Source organism: Anomaloglossus baeobatrachus, chromosome 2 (assembly GCF_048569485.1).
Source record: "Anomaloglossus baeobatrachus isolate aAnoBae1 chromosome 2, aAnoBae1.hap1, whole genome shotgun sequence".
Classification (NCBI taxonomy): Eukaryota; Metazoa; Chordata; class Amphibia; order Anura; family Aromobatidae; genus Anomaloglossus; species Anomaloglossus baeobatrachus.
The window spans coordinates 192973656-192999877 of NC_134354.1; the positions used below are offsets into that span (position 1 = coordinate 192973656).

Here is a 26222-nt window from a genome sequence, read left to right on the forward strand (position 1 = left end):
CACCTGCAGCGGCAGAACACACACACACGCACACACATAAGAACACACACACATCAGATCACACTCACTCTCACACACACCTCACCACATCCACACACTCACAACATCCCGTGATATCGCTTGCTTCTTGGCGGCGATCCTGTGCGTGCAGTGATCTTCCAGGACCTGCCGGAGGATCACATGGCCAGAAGCATGTGGTATCTCCGGATGTTGTGAGTGTGTGAGCGCGTATGTGCGATATCGTCAGTGTGTGTGTGCGTGTATGCGATCGGGTGTGTGCGTGTATGCGATCGGGTGTGTGCGTGTCGGTAGAAAGCAGAGGAGCACGGCGTGCAGCACAGCTGTTGGGACCTCCCACCGGAGGGCACAGGCAGAAGTGGGGTGTGAGTGTATGCGATCAGATGTGTGCGTGTATACTGTCTGATGTGTGACTGTGGAGCACAATGGGGGGTGCACAGCATGGGGGATGGAGCACGATGGGGGGTGCACAGCATGGGGGATGGAGCACGATGGGGAGTGCGCAGCATGGGGGATGGAGCACGATGGGGGGTGCGCAGCATGGGGGATGGAGCACGATGGGGAGTGCACAGCGTGGAGGATGGAGCACGATGGTGAGTGCGCAGCATGGAGGATGGAGCACGTTTGGGAGTGCGCAGCATGGGGGATGGAGCACGTTTGGGAGTGCGCAACATGGGGGATGGAGCACGATGGGGAATGCGCAGCATGGGGGATGGAGCACGATGGGGAGTGCGCAGCATGGGGGATGGAGCACAATGGGGAGTGCGCAGCATGGGGATGGAGCACGTTTGGGAGTGCGCAGCATGGGTGATGGAGCACGATGGGGAATGCGCAGCATGGGGGATGGAGCACGATGGGGAGTGCGCAGCATGGGGGATGGAGCACAATGGGGAGTGCGCAGCATGGGGATGGAGCACGTTTGGGAGTGCGCAGCATGGGTGAGGGAGCACGATGGGGAATGCGCAGCATGAGGGATGGAGCACGATGGGGAGTGCGCAGCATGGGGGATGGAGAACAATGGGGAGTGTGCAGCATGGGGGATGGAGCACGATGGGGGGTGCGCAGCATGGGGGATGGAGCGCGATGGGGGTTGCACAGCATGGGGGTTGGAGCACGATGGGGGTGCGCAGCATGTGGGGATGGAGCATGATGGGGTGTGCGCAGCATGAGGGATGGAGCACGATGGGGGTTGCACAGCATGGGGGATGGAGCACGATGGGGGTGCGCAGCATGGGGGATGGAGCACGGTGGGGAGTGCGCAGCATGGGGGATGGAGCACGATGGGGGGTGCACACCTCCCCCCAAAACACACACACACACACCGCCACACACGCACTGCACAACACACCACACACACCCTGGGAACCACAAACACCGCCCTACACAGACACCCACACACACAGACAACGCCGCACACACACAACACCCAACACACAAACACCGCGGCACACACAAATATACGCACATGCCGCACAACACACACATTGCACAAAACATACCTCCCACCAAAACACACACACACACCCCACACCCACACAAACCACGCAACACACACACACAACGCTACAGACACACAGCGCTCCACAAACAACGCAACACACAAACAACACCACTCTCACCCCCCGCCACACCCAGAAAACACCCAGAACATGTACAGCGCCCTACACAAACACTTGGTAACTACACACAACATATATATATATATATATATATATATATATATATAAAAAAAAACAAAAATCATACATTAACTACACAATACGTAAATTCTAGAATACCCGATGCGTAGAATCGGGTCACCTTCTAGTTAATAATAACATCCCAAAGACAGCATGCTGGAATTACTATAAATACAAAGACGTAATAAAACAAAGAATGTATGTTTTATTTCATGTACTGGCATTTATCTACCGGCTGATGACTATTCTTAATTTCTTCTGAAGGGATGTGCCGATATTCTCAGAGAGTGGTTTGAAAAAAATTTCCTTTATGTCGGGATAGTTACCATCTGCACTTCTCTTATAGAGGTAAGAGCCAAGGTCATTCTATTTATCAGTGTGGTGTATACTTGTAGGGGCAGTAGCATATAGTGTTTTTGGCTTTTCTTTATAATTTTCTTTATATCCAAAGCCAGTTCTGGAAATACATGTAAGTGAGTGCAGCGTAATAATGGTCTGAATGGCAATTGAAGGAATTGGATGCACTTTGTCAAAATAGAGATGGGAAACATTGTATGCATACAGAAAATGTGACATTCAGACCAGGACTACAGGGCAACTTTAAATTTAATCTGGCAATGTACTATTCCCCCCCCCTTCCTATAATAGATAAGGCCACGTGCACATGTTGAGTATTTGGTGAGTTTTTTACCTCAGTATTTGTAGCCAAAACCAGGAGTGGGTGAAAAATACAGAAGTGGTGCCCGTGTTTATATTATATTTTTCCTCTGATTGTTCCTCTCCAGGTTTTGGCTACAAATACTGAGGAAAAAAACTCACCAAATACTGAACGTGTGCACGTGGCATACTAGATTTTCTTTTAATACCATATTTCAAGCTAGTGAAAATTATCGAGACCTGGAAGAAGCCCCCACATACCCCTTTATTACTCAATGAGGGCTTCAGTCACAGTTTTGATATATTAGGAAACAGAGTCGGCACAGAGTTACTGCTTATATTTTGAATGAAAGTCAGGAACTCGGTGTGAACAACCCTTTACCAAATATGGGCTCATGCGCACGTTGCGTAATTGCATGTGTCCTGCGTCCCCTGCACAATCTATGAAGATTGTGCATGACACGTGCGCACGTTGCTTTTTTGAACGCAGTGCTTTGGGTGCTAAAATTTTGACCCAAAACCGTGCGTTCATAACAGCAGCATGTCCATTATTTGTGCGTTCTGGATGCAGCTCCCACTCTGTCTATAGTGGGGGCAGCAGCCCGAGCGCATGAAATCGGCTTTTTTAAACAAAAAACTGCATCCATTATCCAGTGTTTCTGCAGCAATTTGAAGAGCACATGTGCTGTCAAATCGCTGCAGAATATTCAGCAGTTACGTGCGCATGAGCCCTATCTGTGAAAGTTAAAGAGGTAGTCCAGGCTTGGGACATAATTCTGCAGTCACTCTGACTGCAAACTGCCAAACAGTGAGTAGTGTGCACACTGTCAGGATTACCTGGTATTTCCAGTGTGAGTGGGCCGTCATTTGACGCCAAATATATGCCTGTATAATAGCAGTCAGATGCAATCTAATCACATCCAGCTAATCTAAATTAACTTTGACTGATAAAAGCTGGATGCATTTAGCATACATACAGTGATATGACTTACCTGGGAATACCATGATATAGGACTCTGCAGTCTTCAGTCACATTTTGTGACTGTAGACTTTTATTCTAAAGGCCACTTTACATGCAGCGACATCGCTAATGAGAGATCGCTGAGGTCACGGAACTCGTGACGCACATCCGGCCTCGTTAGCAACGTCATTGCGTGTGACACCTACAAGCGACCGCTAATGATCAAAAATGCTCACCTAATCGTTGATTGTTGACACGTCGTTCCTTTCCCAAATATCGTTGCTGGTGCTGGACACAGGTTGTTCGTCGTTCCTGAGGCAGCACACATCGCTACGTGTGACACCCCAGGAACGACGGACAACAGCGTTCCTGCGTCCTCCGGCAACGAGGTGGGCGTGTCGTTAATGCGGCTGGTCTCCGCCCCTCCGCTTCTATTGGCGGCCCGCTGTGTGATGTCGTTGTGACGGTGCACGAACCTCCCCCTTAAAAAAGAGGTTGTTCACCGGCCACAGCGACGTCGCTAGGAAGGTTAGTTTGTGTGACGCGTACCGGCGATATTATTCACCACGGGCAAGTTTTGCCCGTGACACACAAACGACGGGGGTGGGTGCTTTCGCTAGCGACATCGCTAGTGATGTCGCTGCGTGTAAAGCAGCCTTAAGGCCGGTGTCCCACTTGCGATTGCCTTGCGTGTTTCACGGTGCATCACCCATCACGTACTCACACTGTGCTCACAGGAGCGGGTTGATTACATGCATCTCTATGCAGCCAACCTGCTCATGTGAGCTGAGTGTGAATCCGTGATGGGTAATGCACCACGAAACTCGAGAGAGATACACGCGAGGCAATCACAAGTGGGACAGCGGCCTAATGCTGGAGTCACACTTGTGCGTGACTTACCCGAGGATCACATCACATCACCCAGACTGGCTGCCGGCTCTCCTGACAGGAGCAAGTCAGCTGCATAGAAATACATGAAGCTGACCTGCTCCTGTTAGAAGAGCCAGCGGACAGTCCGGGCAGTGCGATGCGATCTTCACGTGAGTCACAAGCAAATGTGACTCCAGCCTTAGCATGGAAAAACCCTTTCATTACTGATAACTAAATATGTCTGTTTTACTTTGCAGGTTCTGGGAATGTCTTTCGCATTGACATTATACTGCCACATTTCAAGAAGCAGTGGGTCTTATATTAAATAGAGATGGAAAGCCCAGGCCTCATTGATCACCAGATCATCCATGTGTGGTTGTGTTTTGTCTATATAGTAGCAAAAGTAAACTTTAAAAATATCCATGGCTGTAATCCTGCATTGTTTGCATAGCTTACATCAGTGTATTTGGCTGTTCTAAAATGCCGCAGATTATTTTATAAGAAGACCGTGATTATAAAGTGACGTCACTGCTTCCAAATATATTCATAGTCTGCAAGTTTTTGAAACGGTCGTCAACACAATACTACTTTTTATTTTGTGACATTCCCTACAAAGGTCACCTGTATAGATTAATGTAAATGTTGCACGATATGTTGTGCTGTGCTATTACAGTGATTCTCTGGTATTCTTTATATGTTTCATCTGGTAGCTTAAGCTCTGTTCACATTAGTGTCATGACTTTAATGGCTACAACAGCAAAACGTTTGTATAAACAAGCAACTTTGCAACTTACCTCTTATTAAAAATCCTCTTTATTCTCATGACTGGAGGGATTTTTTATTCTAAAGCTTTATGCACAGGTAAAGTATTCTGCACCATTTCTGCATCTCTTGGCAGGAAAAAAAGCAACAAAAAATGCATTTTATATGTGTTTTCAGTGCAGATTTTTCCCATTTATTAGTATGGGTGTAAGTATGAGTGAAGAATTGACATGCTGCAGATTTATTTCAGCACGAAATGTGTAAGGAGAAAAAACTGAACGTGTGTATGAGATTTCAGGATTCTCATTCACTTTACTGACATCAGGAAATCCTTCAGATTTTGTTACAAATCTGCACTGAAAAATGCAACAAATCTGCAAACGCAGCCTAAATTTACTGCTTGTTGCATGAGTTACTGGTCATTGTAGTGTGTCAGTGATAGCCGTTATCCTACACAAAGTGCACAACACTTACAAGCTCTTTCCTAAATAGTTTGTAAGTGCTGCTCTGATGCACTCAGTCTCCTTGTGCCTCTCCAATGCTATAAAGGCATACATGCCACTAGTCCTAAGGACAATCAATCATTCAGGAGCACATCTCCCCTAACAAACAGTAAGCCTTGAGACATGGAGTTGTATGCACCTGATGAAAAATCTTGAGCAATCTGTTTCATGAAAATCTGTCAGCAGGTTTTTACTACATAAGCTGAAGTCAGCATGCTGCAAGGTGTAACAAAGAAAGTTCAGGCATGCTGGTGTTGTCACAGTCTGATAGTTTGTTTATTTGCTATGTTTGTTTAAGCAGCTGGACCCTTATCATTACAGGACTAGAAACTCACAAGCATGGCAGTCCGACAAGCCCCCTGCTGTGATTGACATCTCAATGTCAAGGTATGATCTCTACTGAGAGTCTGGTGTGGGCGGGCACAGCCCTCTGGACTCTGCTGCATGACTAAATGGAAAAATTCTGATCTTGTCAGAATGGCTATATCCAGTAATCTAAGTGATACACAATTGGATTCAGAATCTCCTTGTCTATATCATGCTGCTCTCAGATGAGCTAGCAAAAACCTGCTGACAGATTTCTTTTAATGGATTTATTAGCTTTAAAGAATGAGTTTAAAATGCATGCTCATGAATTGTGATGGATCCCAGATTGCATTTGGATCTATTGAATATTTGAATGGCACTGCAAAGCAGGACATTCTTACCTCCGAAAAGGATCAGAAAAATGTGATAACTTAGGTTAGCAGTAAGGGGAACATAACATTACATGAAATCTCTCAGCAGGTTTTTGCTATGTAATCTGAAGACATTAAGAGATGGGGCTGAAACACAGATTTGAGAGATGTGTCATTTATTAAGCTGTGTGCTGCTGTTTACTTATAATGAATGTTTTATGAGTAAAACATTATCTGCCTCTGACCACACCTCCTCTGATAAGCAGCTCACTGTCAATAGACAATGTACACAGAAAGCTGTGGTGTGGGCGGGGTTGGCTTTCTGAGCTCTGCTACATGCTATATCTAAGAACTCTGATTGAGTCACAATGTGTTGCCCACCTGCCGCAATCACCCCAGGGACACCACTCCACCTTCAGGGATGCCACAGGGTCTCCACTTGTTGGTATCTCTGGCCACAGGTATGTCAGGTTTATTTACATGGGAGTCGTGACGCCACTCACGGTTTGCAGTCAGGGACATGGGTGACCGCCACTGCAGGTTTAACGAGCGTCTGGGGCTGATGGAGTCTGCAGTCTGGTGGTGTAGCCTCCCATGAGTGAGGCTGGCCCCAGGGGCTCGGGTGTGTAGAACAACAGGTCCCAGAATAACACAGTCTCAGTCCAAGATGGCTTTCAACTGTTCTTTACTCACTTTCAGATGTTCTGTGAGGAACCCGGGCGATGCTGAGATAAACCAGGAGGAACCAGGTATCCTTTAGGCCGGTCTAAGGGTAACTGTTAACTCGCCTTCCTAGCACTTCTTGTTTCGGATAACCCCTGACTTGAAGTACCGTGGGATTCGTCCAGTGAAGTCGCTACTGCCTTTTCTCCCCTTTTTGGCCCGTTTGCCGGCAGCGTGGACCAAGGGAGATAGCTCCAGGCTCGATCCCCCTTATGGGGCCCCTTGTTGCTGCTGAGGCTCGGCCTCTAGTTGGTTGGTGTGGGACTTGTGGTTCCCCTCACCGGCAGGTTTAGCAGATCATTAAATGGACGTCTACTCTAGGGACCTGCTCCCCCATGCATGCCTAGTCACCAGGAGACTCCATACACAACCAGCTGACTTCCTCAGCATCTTTCTGACCGACTTGCTGGTAACCGTTCTCCCCCGCCAACGGTTACTACACATGCAGGGTCTGACTAGCGTGTCAGCGCGCATCTCTCCTCCAGCAACCCTCTTTTCGCACCTTCTGCTACCAGACTGGCTAGCTCCTCCTACTTTCCTTACAGCCGCTGCCACCTTAGCTTCCAGCCCCTCCCCTACACCCCTAGATGAGATGTGGAGGAAAGCCCCCTCTTGGGTCTGCCCAAGGGTCCCCTCTAAGGTGTGGGAGACCTGGTTGCTATGTGTCTGAGCGTACACACCCTTTTCCGGCCTTTGGATTTACCTGGAAGTACTGTCCGAGCATGGGTGCAGTACTCTGTGGTGCCTGACTAGGTCAGGGGCGCCGCAACAACGTCTGCACCCAGTAAACTAAGTGACACATCATTGGAATCAGGATCTATTTTTGTAATTACATTGCTCTCAAATGAAGTAGCAAAAACCTGGTGACAGATTCCCTTTAATGGTTGGCAGTAGAATTAATCTAATGTATATGTAGCTATTTTATACTGGCCTTTGCTATTTTTTTGTACTGTGTTTTACTTGCAAAGTATTTATTGAAAGCAGCTTGTTTTTGTTACAAAATAGTGTTGAATATTTTTCCACAGTTTCTTAAAGATATAATGTATTAAAAAGTATACATGTAACTGTGTCATTGTGAATTTTTTAGCCAAATAGATACCTCACGTGTTGTTTTCTGAGTGAAATATGTATATAAAAGGGTTTCTTCAACTCTGTAATAATGGAGACATACGCTTTTATGAACTTTTAATAAAAGAAAAATGTCACAAAAAAAATGTCCCAATAAAATATAAAAATGTAGATGCAATAGGACTGCATATATCATTCAAAGGATGTAGAAAGAAAAATGCTTGAAACAGTAAAAGAAAATAAAATAAATAAAAAAAATCCCAATTCCACCATCGTTAATAGGGTTTTGTTATTACAACATTTATTGATTCTCTAGGTTAGTATGATTACAATCTTGTATAGCTTTTTCTTAGATAAGTGAAAACATTTGGCATGTCTAGCCATTTTTTTGAGACACAACATTTATATTTTTTGCTCGATGGAGCGGCTTTAGAGCTTCTATTTTGCATTGTGAGTTGATGATTTAATTGGTATTTTAGAGTATAAATTATGTCTCCTTTGCTTTTTATTATACTTTTTGGAGGGACAATCAGCAACCAAAAAACATTTTTTTATTTAATTTTCAAATGGGGAAACATTGGGTAATTTGAAGGTTTTTCTTCATTTTTCTCTTTATTTTTTACCTACGTTCATTTGATACTCCAAGATTGTAGTTTATTAAAAACAGCTGTATGTGTCACATACCTATTGGTAGCACACGATCAGCTCACACGTAGGTTTTAAGAGTATATGCACCGGAATTGGTGTGTGGATTGTGCCACTTAAAGACCGCCAGTCTTTTCAAGCAGGTAAACCCAACAGAAAGTACTTGAGGAATTTTTACTTACTTTTTGTGTATTGGAACAACACAAAAAAAATATCATTAAAAAAGGCATATTGGACATAAATTCACACAAAACTCCAAAAATGGGCAAGAAAAAATTGTTAGCACCTTTCCAAAATTATGGGTCAACAACTTTGTTCAAGCAAGTGATGCTCATTCAAACTCACATGTTGGAAATAACAGGTGTGGAGAATACGAAAATAACACCTAAAGTCAGATCAAAAGTGAAGTTGACTCAATCTTTGCAGTGTGTGTGAGTGTGTGTGTGTGTGTGTGTGTGTGTACGTGTGCGCCAGTCTAAGACTGCAGAACTGAAAGAGAAGAAGAGAAAAGAGAAAACTGTACTGAGGACTTGAAAACCAATATCGTTGAAAAATATCCAACAATATCAAGGTTACAAATCCATCTCCATAGATCTTGATGTTCCTTTGTCCACGGTACTCAACATAATAAAAATTATCTCTCCAGGAAAGGAGACAAACTCTAGCACCACCTATTGGAAGCAGCAATCCTAAAAGTCAAAATTGGCCTTTTAACAAGCCTTTTAATATGACCTAGGATATATGCCAGATCAGAATCCCAATTTGCAGACACGGTGTTTCGGGGTGATTGCCCCTCGTCAGTGCAAAGTGTGGGTATCTGATCTGGCTGTATGAGAAGCTATGTGGGTACCACGGGGGAAGACTATTCTCCCATGGTGTGGTAACCTTGTGTGTTATGCAGCAGGGGTTGTGCTCCTGCTGGCCTGTATTCTGCCACACGGTGGCCAAGCTTATTGCCACAGATAATCCATTCCACTTTGCAGACACACAAAGTTTCAAATAAATAAGGAATATAACCATGAGATATGTTTTCACTGTAGCTGTCTCTTCAGCAGAGTCTGATGGTGGTGACAGGTGTTGATGCAGTTGATCTTCAATCATAAAACAACTACGCCTTTGGAATGAACAGTTTTAATTTTAGTGTTGACAACAAGATGGATACCTATATACAGGCAGGAGGTAATAGCTGGTCAGTGTTTTCTGCACTCACTGTTGAAGTTGAACCCACACATGCAGACAGGCAGACCTCTCGGAAAAATGTTCTTATTAGATCAGTTCACTGGAAGACTGTCTCCCTGGCAATTCTCTCTGAGTACTCATTTCTTTGGGCTACGCTGTACTTCTCCCCTTATCCTTCTATTCTATTGATGCATTAGAAATCCTCTTAATATGGAGGCTGTTATAGCGCTGCTGAGATCTATGTTTTAACCCCAACAACATGCTGTCCTGAGATAACGTAGAAAAAACCTATTGATAGATTCTCTTTAAGAAACATTGCAAAGTTTAATATAATCGCCAGTACTATTGATTTATGCAAAGTTTGTTGAAAGTACAGTTCCAATTTAAACTAACAGGAAACATAAAGGATTTATCTGGGACTTTTAAAAATAAAAAAAGGCATAAGCACTAACAGACAGGTAGTTCCTACCTTTCCGCTGCCTAATTGGGGGAGCCGGCTATCAATCAGAATGACTTTGGCAGTGACGCCCATCTACAAAGCAAAGCAGATGAGAAGCCACAGTTCTGCTTTCGAGACATTCATGGGAGCTGCAGAATCGCCAAAAGGACCGATCTGTAACTGCTCCATGTTGGCGATGACATGGCACAACAGATAGGTAGGTGACAACTACCTGCCTGTTAGTGTTTAGGCACTTTTTGTTTTTATAAAGTATCGTCTATCTACTTTACATGGAATTTGAATGTAAGGCTATGTGCGCACGTTGCGTTTTTTCATGCGTTTCCGCAGCGTTTTGAACTTCAGCGTTCTAATGCCAAAATGCATGAGTTTTGTTTTCCAAGCAAAGTCTATGGCAAATAGGCATATTGTGTGCGCACTATGCATCCAAAAACACTGGGTTTTGTGTGACAAAAATTTGTCAAAATCTCTACGTTTGAAAAGCAACATGTCAATTATTTTTGCCATTTTGGCAGCATTTTGCTAACCTTGAAGTCAATGAGACTTTTCAAAACGCATCCTAAATCAAAATCCTAGCGTTTTACATGCATTTTTGATGCAAAACGCATGCTTTTTTATCAAAATTAAAGCTTGCGTTTTTGGCATTATAGTGAGGTCAAGAGGTTCCTTTTGCCCTCACATTCAGCCTGACAAAAAAAATAGTCAAACCATAATTTAAATTTAATTTTTTAATAAATAAGAAATATCAATAATCTTTTCCTGAAAATTAACATTATATTGTATGATTTAAAGCATTAAAGCATGACAATTTGTTTTTTTTTTTTCATTTTTTTCCTACTGTTTGAATGTTCAAACTTTATTTAGTAGTGTCTTTGTATTGAAAACGCATCTCAATTTAAGCACTGAAAATGCATGTAAAACGCGGTCAAAACGCGGAAAAAATGCAAGAAAAACGCATGCGTATTTCCTGCGTTCATGTGGTCAAAACCAAATTTGACAATGACAAATTCAAAGAAAATTAAGCAATCGATATCTGAGATATCAACTATATAAGAAATCCAGCTCATACTATGCTGCATTCAACAGACTTTCAGTTTGCAAGGGTCAAGAGATTTCACAGTCTCTACACTTGTGTCTTCGAGGCATCTGCGCTTTGTATTTGAGTTTTCAGAAACATCTGGTTCCTTATTTTGTCTTAAACAGTCTTTGATGTCCAGCTCCATAGGGTCATGAGCAGCATCTGAAACAGATTAGTAGTGTAAATTCAAGTAATTTGTAAAAAAAAAAATGTAAATGAAAGTGGAAAGTGCAAGTTTTTGTCAGAGGTTTTTAAGCTCCAAGGTGTAGAGTTGATCTGTGCCATATGACGTATTTGTCTGTTTTTTGTGTGGAGTACATTGACATAGGCTATGTTCACACAGTGCATCTTTTATTGCATGATTTCTATTTTGCTGTCCACACTGGGCATCTTTTATTGTCTGCATCTTGGCTTAGTTTTTGAAGAAGCAGCATGTCAATTCTTTTTGCATTTTTCCAGCATTTTTGAGCCCTTCCAGTCAACAGATTTGACTTAAAAAAACGCATTGGGAAAACTGTGGTAAAAACACAACAAAAACGTATGCGTTTTTGCTGCAGGTGTGGTTTTTGTGCATTTTTGGGGCCCAGAAACGCTGCATCTTTGTGGTTTGAAAATATGCACTGTGTGAACATACCCTTAGAAGCAGGGTAATGAGTTCAACCAGTGGGTGTCAACGCTAATTATGGTGGTTGTACTGTTCATTTAGAGATCCACATTATATCTGGGAATCATAGGCTGTGGCAGACATTGACCTAAATGGTCTGTACACAGCACTGTTTATTACATAATGAAACAGTGAGTGCATCTCTCTATGCTTCTGCTATTTAAAGCATCACTCCAGTGTTTTTTTTTTTTATTTCAACACTGGAGTGATGTTTTAAGTCTAAGTCCCCGATCTTCAGTCTTATATACACCCTACGACATCTTCACCTTTTTCATCGTCACTCCCATCCCATGCCGTCATCTTGTGACTAACTTCTGACTGGCAGGAAGCTCTTAATTAGATACATAGATTTGTATGGAATTGTGACCTCCAGCCTGCTCCATGAAACACTGGAGCAGCTGGCAGCTCACAAACTGGAGTTGTTAGTGGCAGTAATGGGAAGAAAGAAGACTGGAGAGAAGATAGTGTGAACCTCAAGAGTTGACTGAGACGCAGAGTGTGAACAGTGTAGAAATGAGAGACCGATCCCCAAACAGAATGGCTCCATTCAATAGGAGCCAGAGGACAGGATGTCAAGATAACAGGTTGATTCTAACTGGCATGTGACAGTAGTCGGCTTATCTGAGCAGATTCTACCTTAGCTTCTGAGATAGCAAGCTCTATTCTGACCATGATGATGAGACCTCTGATCCTACCCCTGTAAGGACACTGATCGTGGAGCTGATACAAAGGAATGTGGCCGTCACAAGTTGTACTTTAACAATGGGCTGGCTTATGCTTAAACTTCCAGAACCAATAAGATCTAAAGCAACCCAGTGGGAACTACGACTGAATATGCATTGTAGAACTGTAATGTGCTGGAAGATATCTGCCCACTATATGAAGTGTAACGTTTATGTAGAGAATGAACCATTGTTGTTTGAAATTAACTGTTGGTCTCCTTGTGAGTGTGAGTCGCCATCGGGTCCTGGCCAGCCAACGTTAGCGGCAGTATGTGACCTGCGACACTCTACAAGACCATCTAGTCTACTCACACTCAGGTCCCTTCTTCTCAGTATCATTTTGGTGGCCCCATCCCCACCATTCATACTGTATCTTCTTGTTGCTGTTTGTGGTCTGTCACTGTGTATGTTTTGCATGTTCGTGGGCTGCTGAGAGGCTCCCAGGACAGAATCGGGTAAGGACAGACAGTAGGCCAATACTGAAAAGTGTATTTGTGTGCTTGCCTACCAGTTAATTCACATAAATTTAATTTTTAACCAGTCCAAGAATAGGCCATTTTCCCCCCAATCCGGCTAAGCACATTTTCTTTTTTTTTCATCAACGAGTTCTTAAAAAGCTTTAACATTTTTTTTCGCTCAGATATTCAAATCATTTTTACATCTTTTTCATAATACATGGTTTAAACTAAGGGGTACTTTACACGCTGCGACATCGCTGACGATATATCGTCGGGGTCACGTCGTTAGTGACGCATATCCGGCGCCGGTAGCGACATTGCAAACCTATGATCGACGATCAACGAGCGCAAAAACGTGCAAAATCGTTGCTCGTTGACACGTCGTTCATTTCCATAATATCGATGCTGCTGCAGGTACAATGTTGTGTGTCGTTCCTGCAGCAGCACACATCGCTATGTGTGATGCCACTGGAACGACAAACATCTCCTTACCTGCGTCCACCGGAAAAGGAGGAAGGAAGGAGGTGGGCGGCATGTTCCGGCCGCTCATCTCCTCCCCTCCTTTTCTATTGAGCAGCGGTTCAGTGACACTGCTGTGATGTCGCTGTGACGCTGAACGAACTGCCCCCTTAGAAAGGAAGCGGTTTGCCGGTCACAGCAACGTCGCAGAGCAGGTATGTGCGTGTGAAACTGCCGTAGCGATAATGTTCGATACGGCAGCGATCACCACATATCAGCCGTGCGACGGGGGCGGGTGCAATCGTGCTCAACATCGCTAGCCGATGCTAGCGATGTCGCAGGATGTAAAGTACCCCTAAGACCCTGAGAGGAAAACAACATAAGGCTATGTGTGCACTAGAAAAGTGATTTTTCTCAAGAAAATTTCTTGAGAAACTTCTGGGAGTTGAAGATTACCGCAGGTGCGGTAAAAAACCACACCAAAACCGTGGGAAAAACACATGCGGTTTTGCCGCGGTTTTGCCTCGGTTTTTCCGCAGGTTGGTCCCTGCGTTTTTTTATGCTGAACTGCAATAAATAATGTAGATAATAGATAGATAATCGATAGATAGACAGATAATGGATAGAGGGAAAGATGGATAGATGAATAGATAGATAGATAGATAGATAGATAGATGAGAAAGACCTATATAATGTCCCACCCCCCTGCATATTCTAAGCTGGCACCCTTTAGTGACTTTCATGTGGCACTAAAGAGTGCCTAGCCTTGTATTTAGCCAAAAAATAAATAAATAATTAAAAAAAAATGACGTGAGGTCCCCCCATTTTTTGTAGCCAGCTAGGGTAAAGCAGACGGCTGCAGCCTGCAGACCACAGCTGGCAGCTTCACCTTGGCTGGTAATCCAAAACAGAGGGCACCCCACGCTGTTATTTTATATTAAATAAATAATTTAAAACAAAAAACGTGGGGTCCCCACCAAATTGGATCACCAGCCAAGGTAAAGCGGACAGCTGGGGTCTGATATTCCCAGACTAGGGAGGTCCACTGTTATTGGACACTCCCCAGCCTAAAAATAGCAGGCCGCAGCCGCCCCAGAAGTGGCGCATCCATTAGACGTGCCAATCCTGGTGCTTCGTCCCAACTCATCCCGTTGCCCTGGTGCGGTGGCAAACGGGGTAATATATGGGGTTGATGCCAGATGTGTAATGTCACCTGGCATCAGGCCCTGGGGTTAGTGATGTCACGCGTCTATCAGATACCCGACATCACCAACCCAGTCAGTAAGAAATAAAAAATAGACAACAAAAAAAGTTTTATTTGAAAAAACACTCCCCACATTCCCTCTTTCACCAATTTATTGACAAGAACAATCAAATCCGGGTCCGGCGTAATCCAATAAGTGGGTCCCACGGCGATCCATACCATAGTCACTGTCCCAGTCAATGAAGAACAGAATGTTCCCCATTAGCTTGGAGAGCAATGCAGTGACTTGAGCTAACATCAATAGGTCAGCCCAGGTCACTGCAGGGGATGCCGAGCGCTGCCATCGGGAGGTTAGATGAGATCATTACCTGCTGTGATGATCTCTTGCAGTCCTGCCATCAGCACTGTCACTGCCTTCTATGCCCTCCGCGTTCTCAGCAGTATCACGAGAGCCCGTGACGTCACCGCTAGTGACAGTCTCGGGCCGCGGGCATAGACGGCAGTGACAGCGGTGACGTCAAGAGGCAGGAGATCATCACCGCAGGTAATGATCTCATTTCACCTCCTGACAGAAGCGCTCGGCATCCCCGCGGCTGCACACACTGCAGGGTGAGAAGCTGCTGATACTGCGGGTAGACACTGACACTGCTGTGCAGGCAGCCGCGGGGCTGGAGCAGGACACAGACTGCACGGGCACCTGGACGTCACACGGAAGTGCTTCTGTGCGTCGTCCAGGGAGTGTGATGTGTGTGTTTACTCTGCTCCGCTTCCTCTTCCTGGCATAATTCCCCTGCAAAACCGCAGGCAGTGATGAGCATTACCGCAGGTAAATCGCGGCTATACCGAGGGTATACCGCACATCATTTGCTACCTGCAGTATACCCCCAGTATTTCGTGATTACATTACAGTGAATGGAGTGAAATACCGGGGGTACCTGTGGAAAAGAAGTGACATGCACATTTTCTCATGAAATTTTCTCAAGAAATTCTTCAGAAAGAATTTTCTTAAGAAAAAAACGCAGTGTGCGCACAGCTATTTTTTTTTCCCATAGGTTTTGCTGGGAAATGTCTGCAGGAAGATTACAAACATTTCTCAAGAAATTTCTACAGCAAAACCGCGGGTAAAATTGTGGGTAAAAACGCCTAGTGCGCACAGGGCCTAAATGTATGCCCGAAGAGACAAGCAAGGAAGGGTGCTCTGTTCTTGAATGAAGCCTATGAGAAAAAAATATTAATTTCTCATGCACGTCATTGGAGTACACAGGAACTAATAGACACGCAAAAGCAGTCCCTGCGGTGGGGAATAACAAAATTCACACAGGAAGAATCTATCTCACTTATGCTACCACATGAGCAACTGCTCAATGCAACACCTTTCTGCCAAGAATTGTGTCTGCTGCTACAAAGGTATGAGCCCTGTAAAACTTAGAAAATATGTGAATTGATGACCAAGTCAGAATAGATGCCTGGTGCCGGATGCTCAGGAGGCTCCCACAATACGAGTAGAGTGAACTCTAAATGTGAATAGAAGAAATCTGGCCTTAGCCAGCCTGATATGACTCCAGAATGGCAGATAGAATCCAGCAAGCAATGGTCACATCAGTCATCCTTCTAGAATGAAAAACAAGGCCTCTAAATGGAGCTGTGACAGGAAAGTAGTGATGCACAGCTCTGATCACGTCCAGCTTGTGCAAAGCTCTTTTAGCAAAATGACAGGGCAAAGGATAGAAGGAAGGAAAATGGCCCCATTAATGTGGAAAGCCGAAACCACCTTAGGAAGAAAATTAGGTACCGGCTGCAACATTAGCTTGTCCAAGTAAAGAATAAGGAATGGAGAGCGACAGGAGGAAGGCAGGCAGCGCTGAAACCCGCCTGATAGGGGTAATTGTTTTAAGGAAAGCCACCTTACAGAAGAGATGGGACAGCGAGATGTACCTCATTAGCTCAAAAGGTGGGGACTGAAGAACATCTTAAACAAGATTGAGGACTCAAAGATCCATGATGGAGGACGTACAGGAGCATGGCTTCAAGTGCACAACCCCTGGAGAAAAGTTTTGATCGTAGACTTTGAAGCCAGATCTCTCTGGACTATGGTAGAAATCTGGCCCATTAGGTAACTAAGGGGTAACTAGGGGTTAGTCCTGACTCCATGATGCACAGAGGAGAGACAAATTGGTAGGGACAAAAACACTGCATTGAAGTCGTTGGAGTAACAATGAGAATGGGCCTTACAAGTATGATGATAGATACACAACAAGGAGGGTTTCCTTGTCCTAATCCTTGTCAGGGCAACTGGGTCAGAAAGACCTGACCACAGCTTTAAAAGCCAATAAGTTAAATTGAGAATTTGTGAAATTTATTGGAAGAGGTGACCGAAGGAAAGCAGATCTAGATGGCTAAGAAGGTCTATGGGGCGTCTACAATGAGGTTGACCACGTCTGTGTACCAGAATCTAAAGGGCCAGTCTGATTTAATCAGTATGATGCAAACACCTGCTGCCTTAATCTTCTTAAAGGGAATCTGTCACCATTTTGAGTTTTCTAGTTCTTAATATGGGCATAGAGGTAGCATAGAGGTGAAATTACAGTAGCCACATCTTTTTGCCTCCTGTATGATGGGTTGTTTGGCAAAAATTCTCTTTTATATTTTTTATCTTCTGTGTTATGGGGCATGTCCTTACTCAAAAGATGGGCCTTCCTCCAGTCTTCATTATACTGGATTCTTCCTCCCCTTCAGAGTCCCTGTGATGTAAGGTGCATGGCCGGAAATCCCGCACCTGCGCATTATGTCTGCTATCTCTCCCCTGCACTGTGAAGCAGCAGTGACTCCCTGGCACCTGTGCACAGCAAAAATGAAGGCTCTGCCCAGAGAAGAGCGAAATAGTGAAGCAAGGGACGGCAGGCACAATGTGCAGGCGCGAGGTTTCCGCAAACGCATCTGATGTTACAGAGTCAACAGGGGAGAGAAGGATAGGAGGAATCCTGTATAATGAAGACTGGAGGCAGCTCATATTCTGGGTAAGGACATGCCCAAAGCCTAGAAGATATAAAAGAGAATTTTTGCCAAAGGACTCCTCATCCAGGAGGCATACAGGTATGGCCAATTTCATCTTTATGCCACCTGTATGCACATATTAATAACTAAAAAAACATAAAAGGGTGAGAGATTTCCTTTAAGAAGCCTGGGTAGAAGGATATGTAATGGAAATAGATAAGGGAATGCGAAATATGACCATGGAATAGCGAATATGTCGGCTACAAACTTTTGCAACTTGTAGTCCAGTTTGGATACCAATAGATCGACATCCGGTGTGCCCAAACAAAGACAAATCTGGCTGAAGACCCCCGGATGAAGTGACTACTCTCCTGTGGCTAACCCCTCGCATCTTAAAAAATTTGTGGCTCAATAGTCCACTTCAGGTATGTGAATTGCTGAAATTGATGGCATTCGAGTAAAGGCCCTGTCACACACAGAGATAAATCTGCGGCAGATCTGTGGTTGCAGTGAAATTGTGGACAATCAGTGCCAGGTTTGTGGCTGTGTACAAATGGAACAATATGTCCATGATTTCACTGCAACCACAGATCTGCCAAAGATTTATCTCTGTGTGTGACGGGGCCTTAAGACTTCCACCCTGATGGTTGAAGCATGCCACCACGGTGGCATTACTGTATCATATCTGGAAAAGTAGACCCAAAAGCAGGTGCTGTCAATGAAGAAGGGACAGGCAGATGGAACTGAGCTCCAGCACGCTGATTGGAATAAGCCTTTCTTGCCAATAGCAAGCACCCTGATCGATCAACTGATGGAAAACTATAAGAGTCCAAAAGGCAAACGGGGAGGGAGGAGGTTCTACTGAAACCAGCAAAAATTGCAAAGAAAATCTTTGTGGTTGAATTATATGCTACATATTGTAGTTTATCAGATGATTATTTATTAGGCTAGGATAAATCTTTCATTTCCATTCGATATCTTGCCAGATCATATTGTACAATCTGATTAATAATTTGTTATCTACTATTTTTACCTTGGGTAAGCTGTGCAGTATTATGCTGCTGTTCGCGAACCAGCCTCATCAATTGCAAATTATGTTCGCTGACAACTTTGTGATCCACCATGGGAAAAGGATAATCTTGGCCTTAAAAAAAATATATAAAATGAAAATAAAATAACCAAATGAATCAATTAATGTAATTTAAAAATAACAAGGTCGGGTGTTCAGTACTCGTTTACTGAGTGCAATGGAAGTCAATGGGGAGCTCAATCATTTTTTCCAGAAAATCTTCCAGAAAAATGCTCAAGTTCCCCATTGAATTTCCATTCTACTCAGTAATCGAGTACAGGGGACCCAAGCATCAAAATGCTTGTTATGCTTACCGAGCACCCGAGAATCTAGCAGTTCACTCATCACTAAGTATTATCTCTTTTCTTGCTAGAAGTTAAATACAAGTTTTTCTACCCTTTTACTTTGAAGAAAACTATTTTATAAGCTATGCTTCAAGGCATTCATACTTTCCTCTTTAAGGAGATTTTAAATCTTCAAGTGATAAATAGCTCACCAATTATGCATTTAGCTTGCTTCTGAATTTCTTCTGGTGCTGTCCATGGTTCATAAATGTATTTTACTGGTAAGTCCTTTAATAGAGGCAAGTATTTTCTATGAAGAAAGATTTATATTACACACATTAATATTTTAAAACAAAGTTTCCAAGTTGAACAAACAGCGAGTGAAATAAGTATTAAACACGCCACCAATTTTCTAAGTAAATATACTTCTAAAAAGTGCTATTCACAAGAATTTCTAACTAGAAGTCAGTAACAACCCATCCAATCCACTCAGGTGATGAAATCAAACCATAAATTAAGTTATGTGTAATAATGAAAAATGACACCAGGAAAAAGTATTGAACACATAAAGAAATAGAGGTGCAAAAAGCTATGGAAAGTCATGGCATCAGCTAAAATCTATCAGTAATTAGAAAGCAATATGGCAACTTACTGAAAAATAATATCAGCTGGTTCAACTGATGGCCATTAAAAGGTCTCTCATTACCAAGGTGCCACACTAAAAAACTGTCACAATTGGTAAAACCAGTGAGCTGTCTCAAGACCTTCACAACCTTATTATTGCAAAACATACTAAAGGCATTGGTTACAATCGAATTTCTAAACTACTAAAGGTTCTGGTGAGTACCGTTGCAGCCCTAATCCTTGGTGGGAAGAACATAATTTTACCATAAACCGGCTATAGCCATGTGCTCAACTGCAAAATTTAAAATAGAAGAGTGAAAATAATTATCAGAACAGTTTTTTTAAGAGCCAAGAACCACTTTTGGAGAGCTACAGAAAGACTAGGGGAGGTGTCACACACAGCGACGACGACAACAACGTCGCTGCTACGTCACCATTTTCTGTGACGTTGCAGCGACGTCCCGTCGCTGTGTGTGACATCCAGCAATGACCTGGCCCCTGCTGTGAGGACGCCGGTCGTTGCTGAATGTCCAGCTTCATTTTTTGGTCGTCGCTCTCCTGCTGTGACGCACACATCGCTGTGTGTGACAGCGAGAGAGCGACGAAATGAAGCGAGCAGGGAGCAGGAGCCGGCTTCTCGCAGCCTGCGGTAAGCTGTAACCACGGTAAACATCGGGTAACCAAGGGAAGACCTTTCCCTGGTTACCCGATATTTACCTTCATTACCAGCGTCCGCCGCTCTCACACTACCAGTGCCGGCTCCTGCTCTCTGCACATGTAGCTGCAGTACACATCGGGTAATTAACCCGATGTGTACTGTAGCTAGGAGAGCAGGGAGCTAGCGCTAAGCAGTGTGCGCAGCTCCCTGCTTTCTGCACATGTAGCTGCAGTACACATCGGGTAATTAACCCAATGTGTACTGTAGCTAGGAGTGCAGGGAGCCAGCGCTAAGCAGTGTGCGCGGCTCCCTGCTCTCTGCACAAGTAGCTGCAGTACACATCGGGTAATTAACCCGATGTGTACTGTAGCTAGGAGAGCAGGGAGCCAGCGCTAAGCAGTGTGCGTGGCTCCCTGCTCTCTGCACATGAAGCACAGCGACGCGTGTCGTTATGATCGCTGCTGTTTATGCTGTGTTTGACAGATAAGCAGCGATCATAACAGCGACTTACAAGGTCGCTGTTGCGTCACAGAAAATGGTGACGTAACAGCGACGTCATTGTTGCTATGTGTGAACTCAGCTTTAGAATCAGCTGGTACAATTGTTTCAAAGAAAACAATAGGAAATGCACTCAGTATCCATGGCCTTTATGCACACTCAACGCAAGATTTGATCACTGAACAAAAAGCATTTTCAAGTGTGTTAAAACTTAGCTCAACAACATTTAGACAAGCCTGTGAAATCCTGGGAGAATAGAGACTGGTCAGATGAGATTAAAATTGAACTCTTTAGATGCCATAATACACACCATATTTGGAGGTCAATAGGCATGCATAGCACATCAAAACACCATACCAACAGTGATGTCTGGAGGTTGGAACATCATGCTGTAGGAATATTTTTCAGCATATGGCACTAGCAAACTTCATATAATTGAAAGGAAGAAGATTGGACAAATGTACCTGTCATGCCTTGGCATTCAATCCAGTGACCTTCTATTTTGTGGTCAGGTTCTTTCTCTGCTGAGCCACAGCATGGTCAACCCCCATCCAAGCACTGATTGTCTTTTCCCTTTGCGTCTATTCTTCTTGATTTGTGGTCAACAGGTGTTTTTATTTGCTCTTGCTCGGTTCCTTGTCCTATCACATTTCGGGTGTGTCTATTTATACCCTTCTTATATAGCTTTTTCTGCTGGCTATATTCCTATATGGATCCTGTTAAGAAGTTCCAGTTCCACTGCAAAGGATTCTTGTCTGACAGACAGGGACCAGCTTTGTATTTGCTATTTGCTGTCTCACTTTCTTACTTACCGTACTCCTTTCTCCTGTCGGTAGTTATGTTGCAGGAGGCTATCCTTACCTTGCAGTTGCTACTTGCCTTACCACTTGTGCATGAGTTTAAGAATTTCATACTTTGGGTCTTTACCTATCTCTGCATGCTTTCCTTATCCTGCATTATATATCCTACAGCTATCTTCGTTCTGGTTCCTAGGGAGGTACAAGGAACAACTTAACAGACTTTAGGCAGACATGTCTGAGTTGTGGTTTACTAGTGTTTCAGGAGCAGAAGCCACTAGGGACTCTTCAGCTAAGGATACTAGTCCATACAGGACCCATTTGAGGCAGGTGAATTTGCTAGGAGATAGGCTTAATTTACCTATATTGGAATACCCATGGCCATAACAGTACCAAGACACTCTTGATAAAAAAAATTGTCTACCATCAAAAAGGATGATGAAAATGAAACAAGGATGGACATTTCAGCAAGACAATGATCCCAAACACACTGCCAAGAAAACTCTTAATTGGATTAAAAAAAAAATTAAAGCTGCTAGAATGGCCCAGCCAATCTGGATCCATCAGAAAATTTATGCAAGGAACTAAAGCTGAGAGTTCATAGAAAGAGTACATGGAACCTTCAGGATTTAAAGAGTGTTTGTGTGGAAAGATGGCCAAAAATCACACTTAAACAATGCATGTGACTAGTTTCTCCATACAGGGGGTGTCTTGATGCTGTCATCATTAATAAAGGGTTTCATATGAAGTATTAAAAAAAAAACAGTAGTATTTCTCTATGTCATTTCTCATGGTTTGATTTTTTTCTCATGATTTGATTTCTTTGCCTGTGTGGATTGGATGCGTTGTTACTGATATCTGTAGAGAAATTCATGTCAATAGCACCTTTAGAAATACATTTAGTTAGAAAACTGATTACGTGTTCAATACTTATTTCACCCATTGTATGTGCAAAATTTGTCAATAACAAATTGAATTAAACCAAACTCATAAAAGATAAAAAAAAATATTTGCCAAATTATTGGTTTCATAAATAATTTAACATACTGAATTATATATTGTATACAGCAATTTACTGTATATAGGGGTTTAAAGCATTGTAGCTATGAGATGTAAATAGTAGAGTTGAGTGCGGTTCGTGGTTTGAGGTTCGCCAGTTCGCGGTTCGAGTGATTTTGGGGGCTGTTCTAGATCGAACTAGAACTCGAGCTTTTTGCTAAAGCTCGATAGTTCTAGTTACGTTCGAGAACGGTTCTAGCAGCAAAAAGTCACTCTGTGACTCACACTATTATGAAATTTCAGCGTATAGTGTGTGGGAACAGCGCGTTCAGATCACTGCTGCTGCGATCGCCATTTTTTTTTTTTTTTTCTGATCTTCCTTCCCTCCCTAAGCGCGCGTGTAGTGGGGCGGGCCAGCATGTCAGCCAATCCTAGACACACACACAGCTAAGTGGACTTTTGCCAGACAAGCAAGGGCATGTGTCATAGGCTGTCCATGTCACATGCCCTTGCATTATAAAAACGGCCATTTTCCCGTCTGGATGCCATTATCTGCCTTATGCGTCTCGGTGTCAGTCACCGCTGGTGCAGCTCCTGTCTCCGATACTGCTGTGTACGCTCTACACACAGCGCTATATAGAATAGGGATAGAAGTTTCTATCAGTCCTTGTAAGGGCTAATTCCAGCAGGCTCAGAGCCATAGGTGACAGTCAGGTCCGTGGAAAGAGGTTTTAACAGCTACAGATAAGAGCGTCTGTGTAGCTAAGGTCAGGGAGTTCCTTGCTGCATTTCACCATTAGGAGGGATAGAAAGTGAGGCTTCCTTCCCTGTCCACTGACCCACAACCGGCCACTGTACCCTCCTACCCTTTTCACACTTAAGCTCATTGTTACTAAGCCATTATACTAGTGTGACGCCCTGGGCAAGCCAGGGGTCACAGGTCACAACACTACCACACCCTACACCCCAGTTAGGAACACCAAGGCTACCAAAATCCTTGTTGCCTTCCTCCAGGGGCTGATGTTCACACCAGGGGGTGGGCCAGGCGGTTGGCTACGCCCACCGAGGAGTACACAGCCCTGGAGGCGGGAGAACCAGGCAGTTAGAGTTTGGAGGAGAAAGTAGAAGGAGGTAAACAGTGAAGTGGTAAAGGAGGAAAGTAAGAGTGGCTACAGAAAAAGAAACAGTTAAGAAAGCCTGAAGTTGGTCCGGGTGTGTGCCCCGGACAGTGACAGCAAGGTCAGCAGATGGCGGTGATAGTCTGCAGGGGGACTGCTCGGAGGTTTCTGGAAGGACCGCGGACGGGTGGTGACCCGGCGGTCTGGAGCAGTATACGAAGAACAGTCAGCACCAGGGCAGGGGCCTTTCGGATCCCGGCAAGGCTAGGAGTCGCCATAATTTGCCAAATCCGTCAGTGAAGGGGACGTCTGTCTCCTAACAACCAAGTCCCGATTGAAGGCAACAGTCCAACCGTAACGGAGAGACACCGCCACCGCCAGGGCACCAGTTTCTCAGCGCCAGCGCCTGCGGGCAAAGAAGGGCTCCTCCGGCCCATATCCAAGCCGGGGAGCGGGTTACCGGTGGGAACCCATCGCAACCATTATCATCATAGGTGCAGGACAGAGGGACCATCACCGTCACCTACTGGGGAAAGCAAGTGCAGCCGTCCGTGGGAACCGTCTTTCCAGCCGTGTGTTTTACTGAGAACTGTGTCATCGTCTCAGGCTGAGTGAGTACCACAGTGCCGCAAGGCACAGCGCTGCCCCCGCGTCCCTGCGCCCACCAAGCCCTGCATCACCCACCTCATCACTGGGCCCCGGGATCACCATCCCCTACCCACGGAGGGGCAACACAACAACTGGCTGCTCCATACCATCCTTCCCGGGATCCCCATACAGAGCAGTGGTGGTGTCAACAAATCACCACCACCGTGGGTGGCGTCACGGACAATAAACAATCCCCACACCCAAAAACCCCCTTTCACTCACGGGCGAGGAGCGCCGCTCGAGTCCCCGGGATCCGGCCTGTCGCTCGAGCCACCGAGCAGCGGCAGGCCGCAGCAGCCGCAGTGCAGCCGGACCCGAGCAGTAGGGAGAGCGCGGCGTCCCCTCCTCCGCCCGCGACAACTTGGCGTCACGAACAGGATCTTACCGCTCTGCCATTGGGTAGAGGTGCGCCTTGTGACCGCCGGAGGTATCCGGCTGAAAAATTTCAGAAGTCGCCATCTTTGGCGCGAAAAGTTCCCGCTCGAGCGTCTTCTCGAGTAGCAGAGGCGCGAAGGCCAAAACCCCGCCCCGATAGAGGAGGAGCCGAAAAGAAGCTAAGGGGGACGCGATGGCGGCTGGCTGCATGTGAACGCAGCTATAAAAGCAGGGACGCCAGGACCCTGTGGCCATCTTGTTGCCAGTTCCTGGAAAGCCCGACCACTGAGATGTCTACTCCAGCCAACAACAGCGAGGCCCCCGCGCCTGGCACAGCGGCGTAGATAGAGAACTGGACTACCCCGCTGAGTCATCGTCTGCAGGCCCGGATGCAGCTCCTCCTGGAGGAGTGGGAGGCCGACATGGCGGACGTGGTGGCTGCTATGCGGAGATGTGAGGTGGAGGAAGATTTGGAGGAGCGGGTAAGAGACCCACGTCCCTGTATTCCGGAGGGATCGGCCATCGTGGCTGAGGGGCCCGGCCTACACCCGCTCACCCTGCTGCCTCCCCCGCTACCCGCGTTAGTTGCTGCCGCCCCGCCACTAGGCCCGCTACCTGCCCAACCGGTACCCTGCCCGTCCGCCCAAGCGGACCGACCGGCTGCAGATGTCTGGGGCAGCCCTGCACTGCTTCCCCAGAAGCCCCCGGAGCCGGGCCCCCTTGATAAAGATGTGTTGGAGGCTCCGGCGGTGATTGTGCCAGACCCCGAGCCCGGGGCCGTGGCCTGGATGAAAGCCTGGGTAATTCAATTCCACCAACGTCAGCAGGATCAGATCTTCAGGATGATGGAGCAGTGGACCAACGAGGTGGAGATGCTGATTGCAACTGCCCCGGTGTACGGAGGGGGAACAGATGTAGCAGAACCGACTGGTGACCCACGTCCCTATGTCCTACCAGGACCGGCCGCTGCGGCTGAGGGGCCCGGCCTAGTCTCGACCTATGCATCATCCTTGCCGTTACTCCTGGGGCGCCTCAGTGTAAACTCGCCTGACCTGCTGCCCCGTGCTGCTACAGAGGGATCTGATGTGCTGGATGCTGGAGGCCAGGAGGCTGCGGCAGCTGGCGGTAACCCGCCTGACGCAGGAACAAGAGATGACGACTCCTACCCCAGCCCCGGGTCTGCTGCTGAGTTTGAAGAGGCAAGTGAGCGTTCCCGCTATGTGGGAGACCCCGTGGTTTTCCATACCCCGCGTACCGGTGGAAATGGGTACCGGGTGCCCCTGTCACCGCAGGCATGTCAGTGCATGTTTGATATGCTGGTGGCAGAGGATGGGTCCGCCTCAGCAGAAGAATCTGAGTAAGGTCAGCGGAGTA

General features: G+C 45.5%; 2 protein-coding genes across 5 annotated transcripts in view; one reads left to right on the forward strand and one right to left on the reverse strand.

Moving 5' to 3' along the window:
- The window catches only part of CD53 (CD53 molecule), a 75447-nt gene extending 67323 nt beyond the window's left edge, over positions 1-8124 (forward strand). For all 3 annotated transcript variants that reach the window (XM_075335569.1, XM_075335571.1, XM_075335570.1), the window contains exons 7-8: positions 1962-2045; positions 4443-8124. In XM_075335569.1, coding sequence (XP_075191684.1) covers positions 1962-2045; positions 4443-4514 — 156 coding nt within the window. In that variant the 3' untranslated portion in view covers positions 4515-8124. The remainder of the gene's footprint in view (positions 1-1961; positions 2046-4442) is intronic.
- Positions 8056-26222, reverse strand: part of LOC142291211 (cryptochrome-1-like) — a 117678-nt gene continuing 99511 nt past the window's right edge. For both annotated transcript variants that reach the window (XM_075335567.1, XM_075335568.1), the window contains 3 exons: positions 19344-19441; positions 18812-18922; positions 8056-11439 (listed from right to left, as the gene is read on the reverse strand). In XM_075335567.1, the coding sequence (XP_075191682.1) occupies positions 11279-11439; positions 18812-18922; positions 19344-19441 (370 nt within the window). In that variant the 3' untranslated portion in view covers positions 8056-11278. The remainder of the gene's footprint in view (positions 11440-18811; positions 18923-19343; positions 19442-26222) is intronic.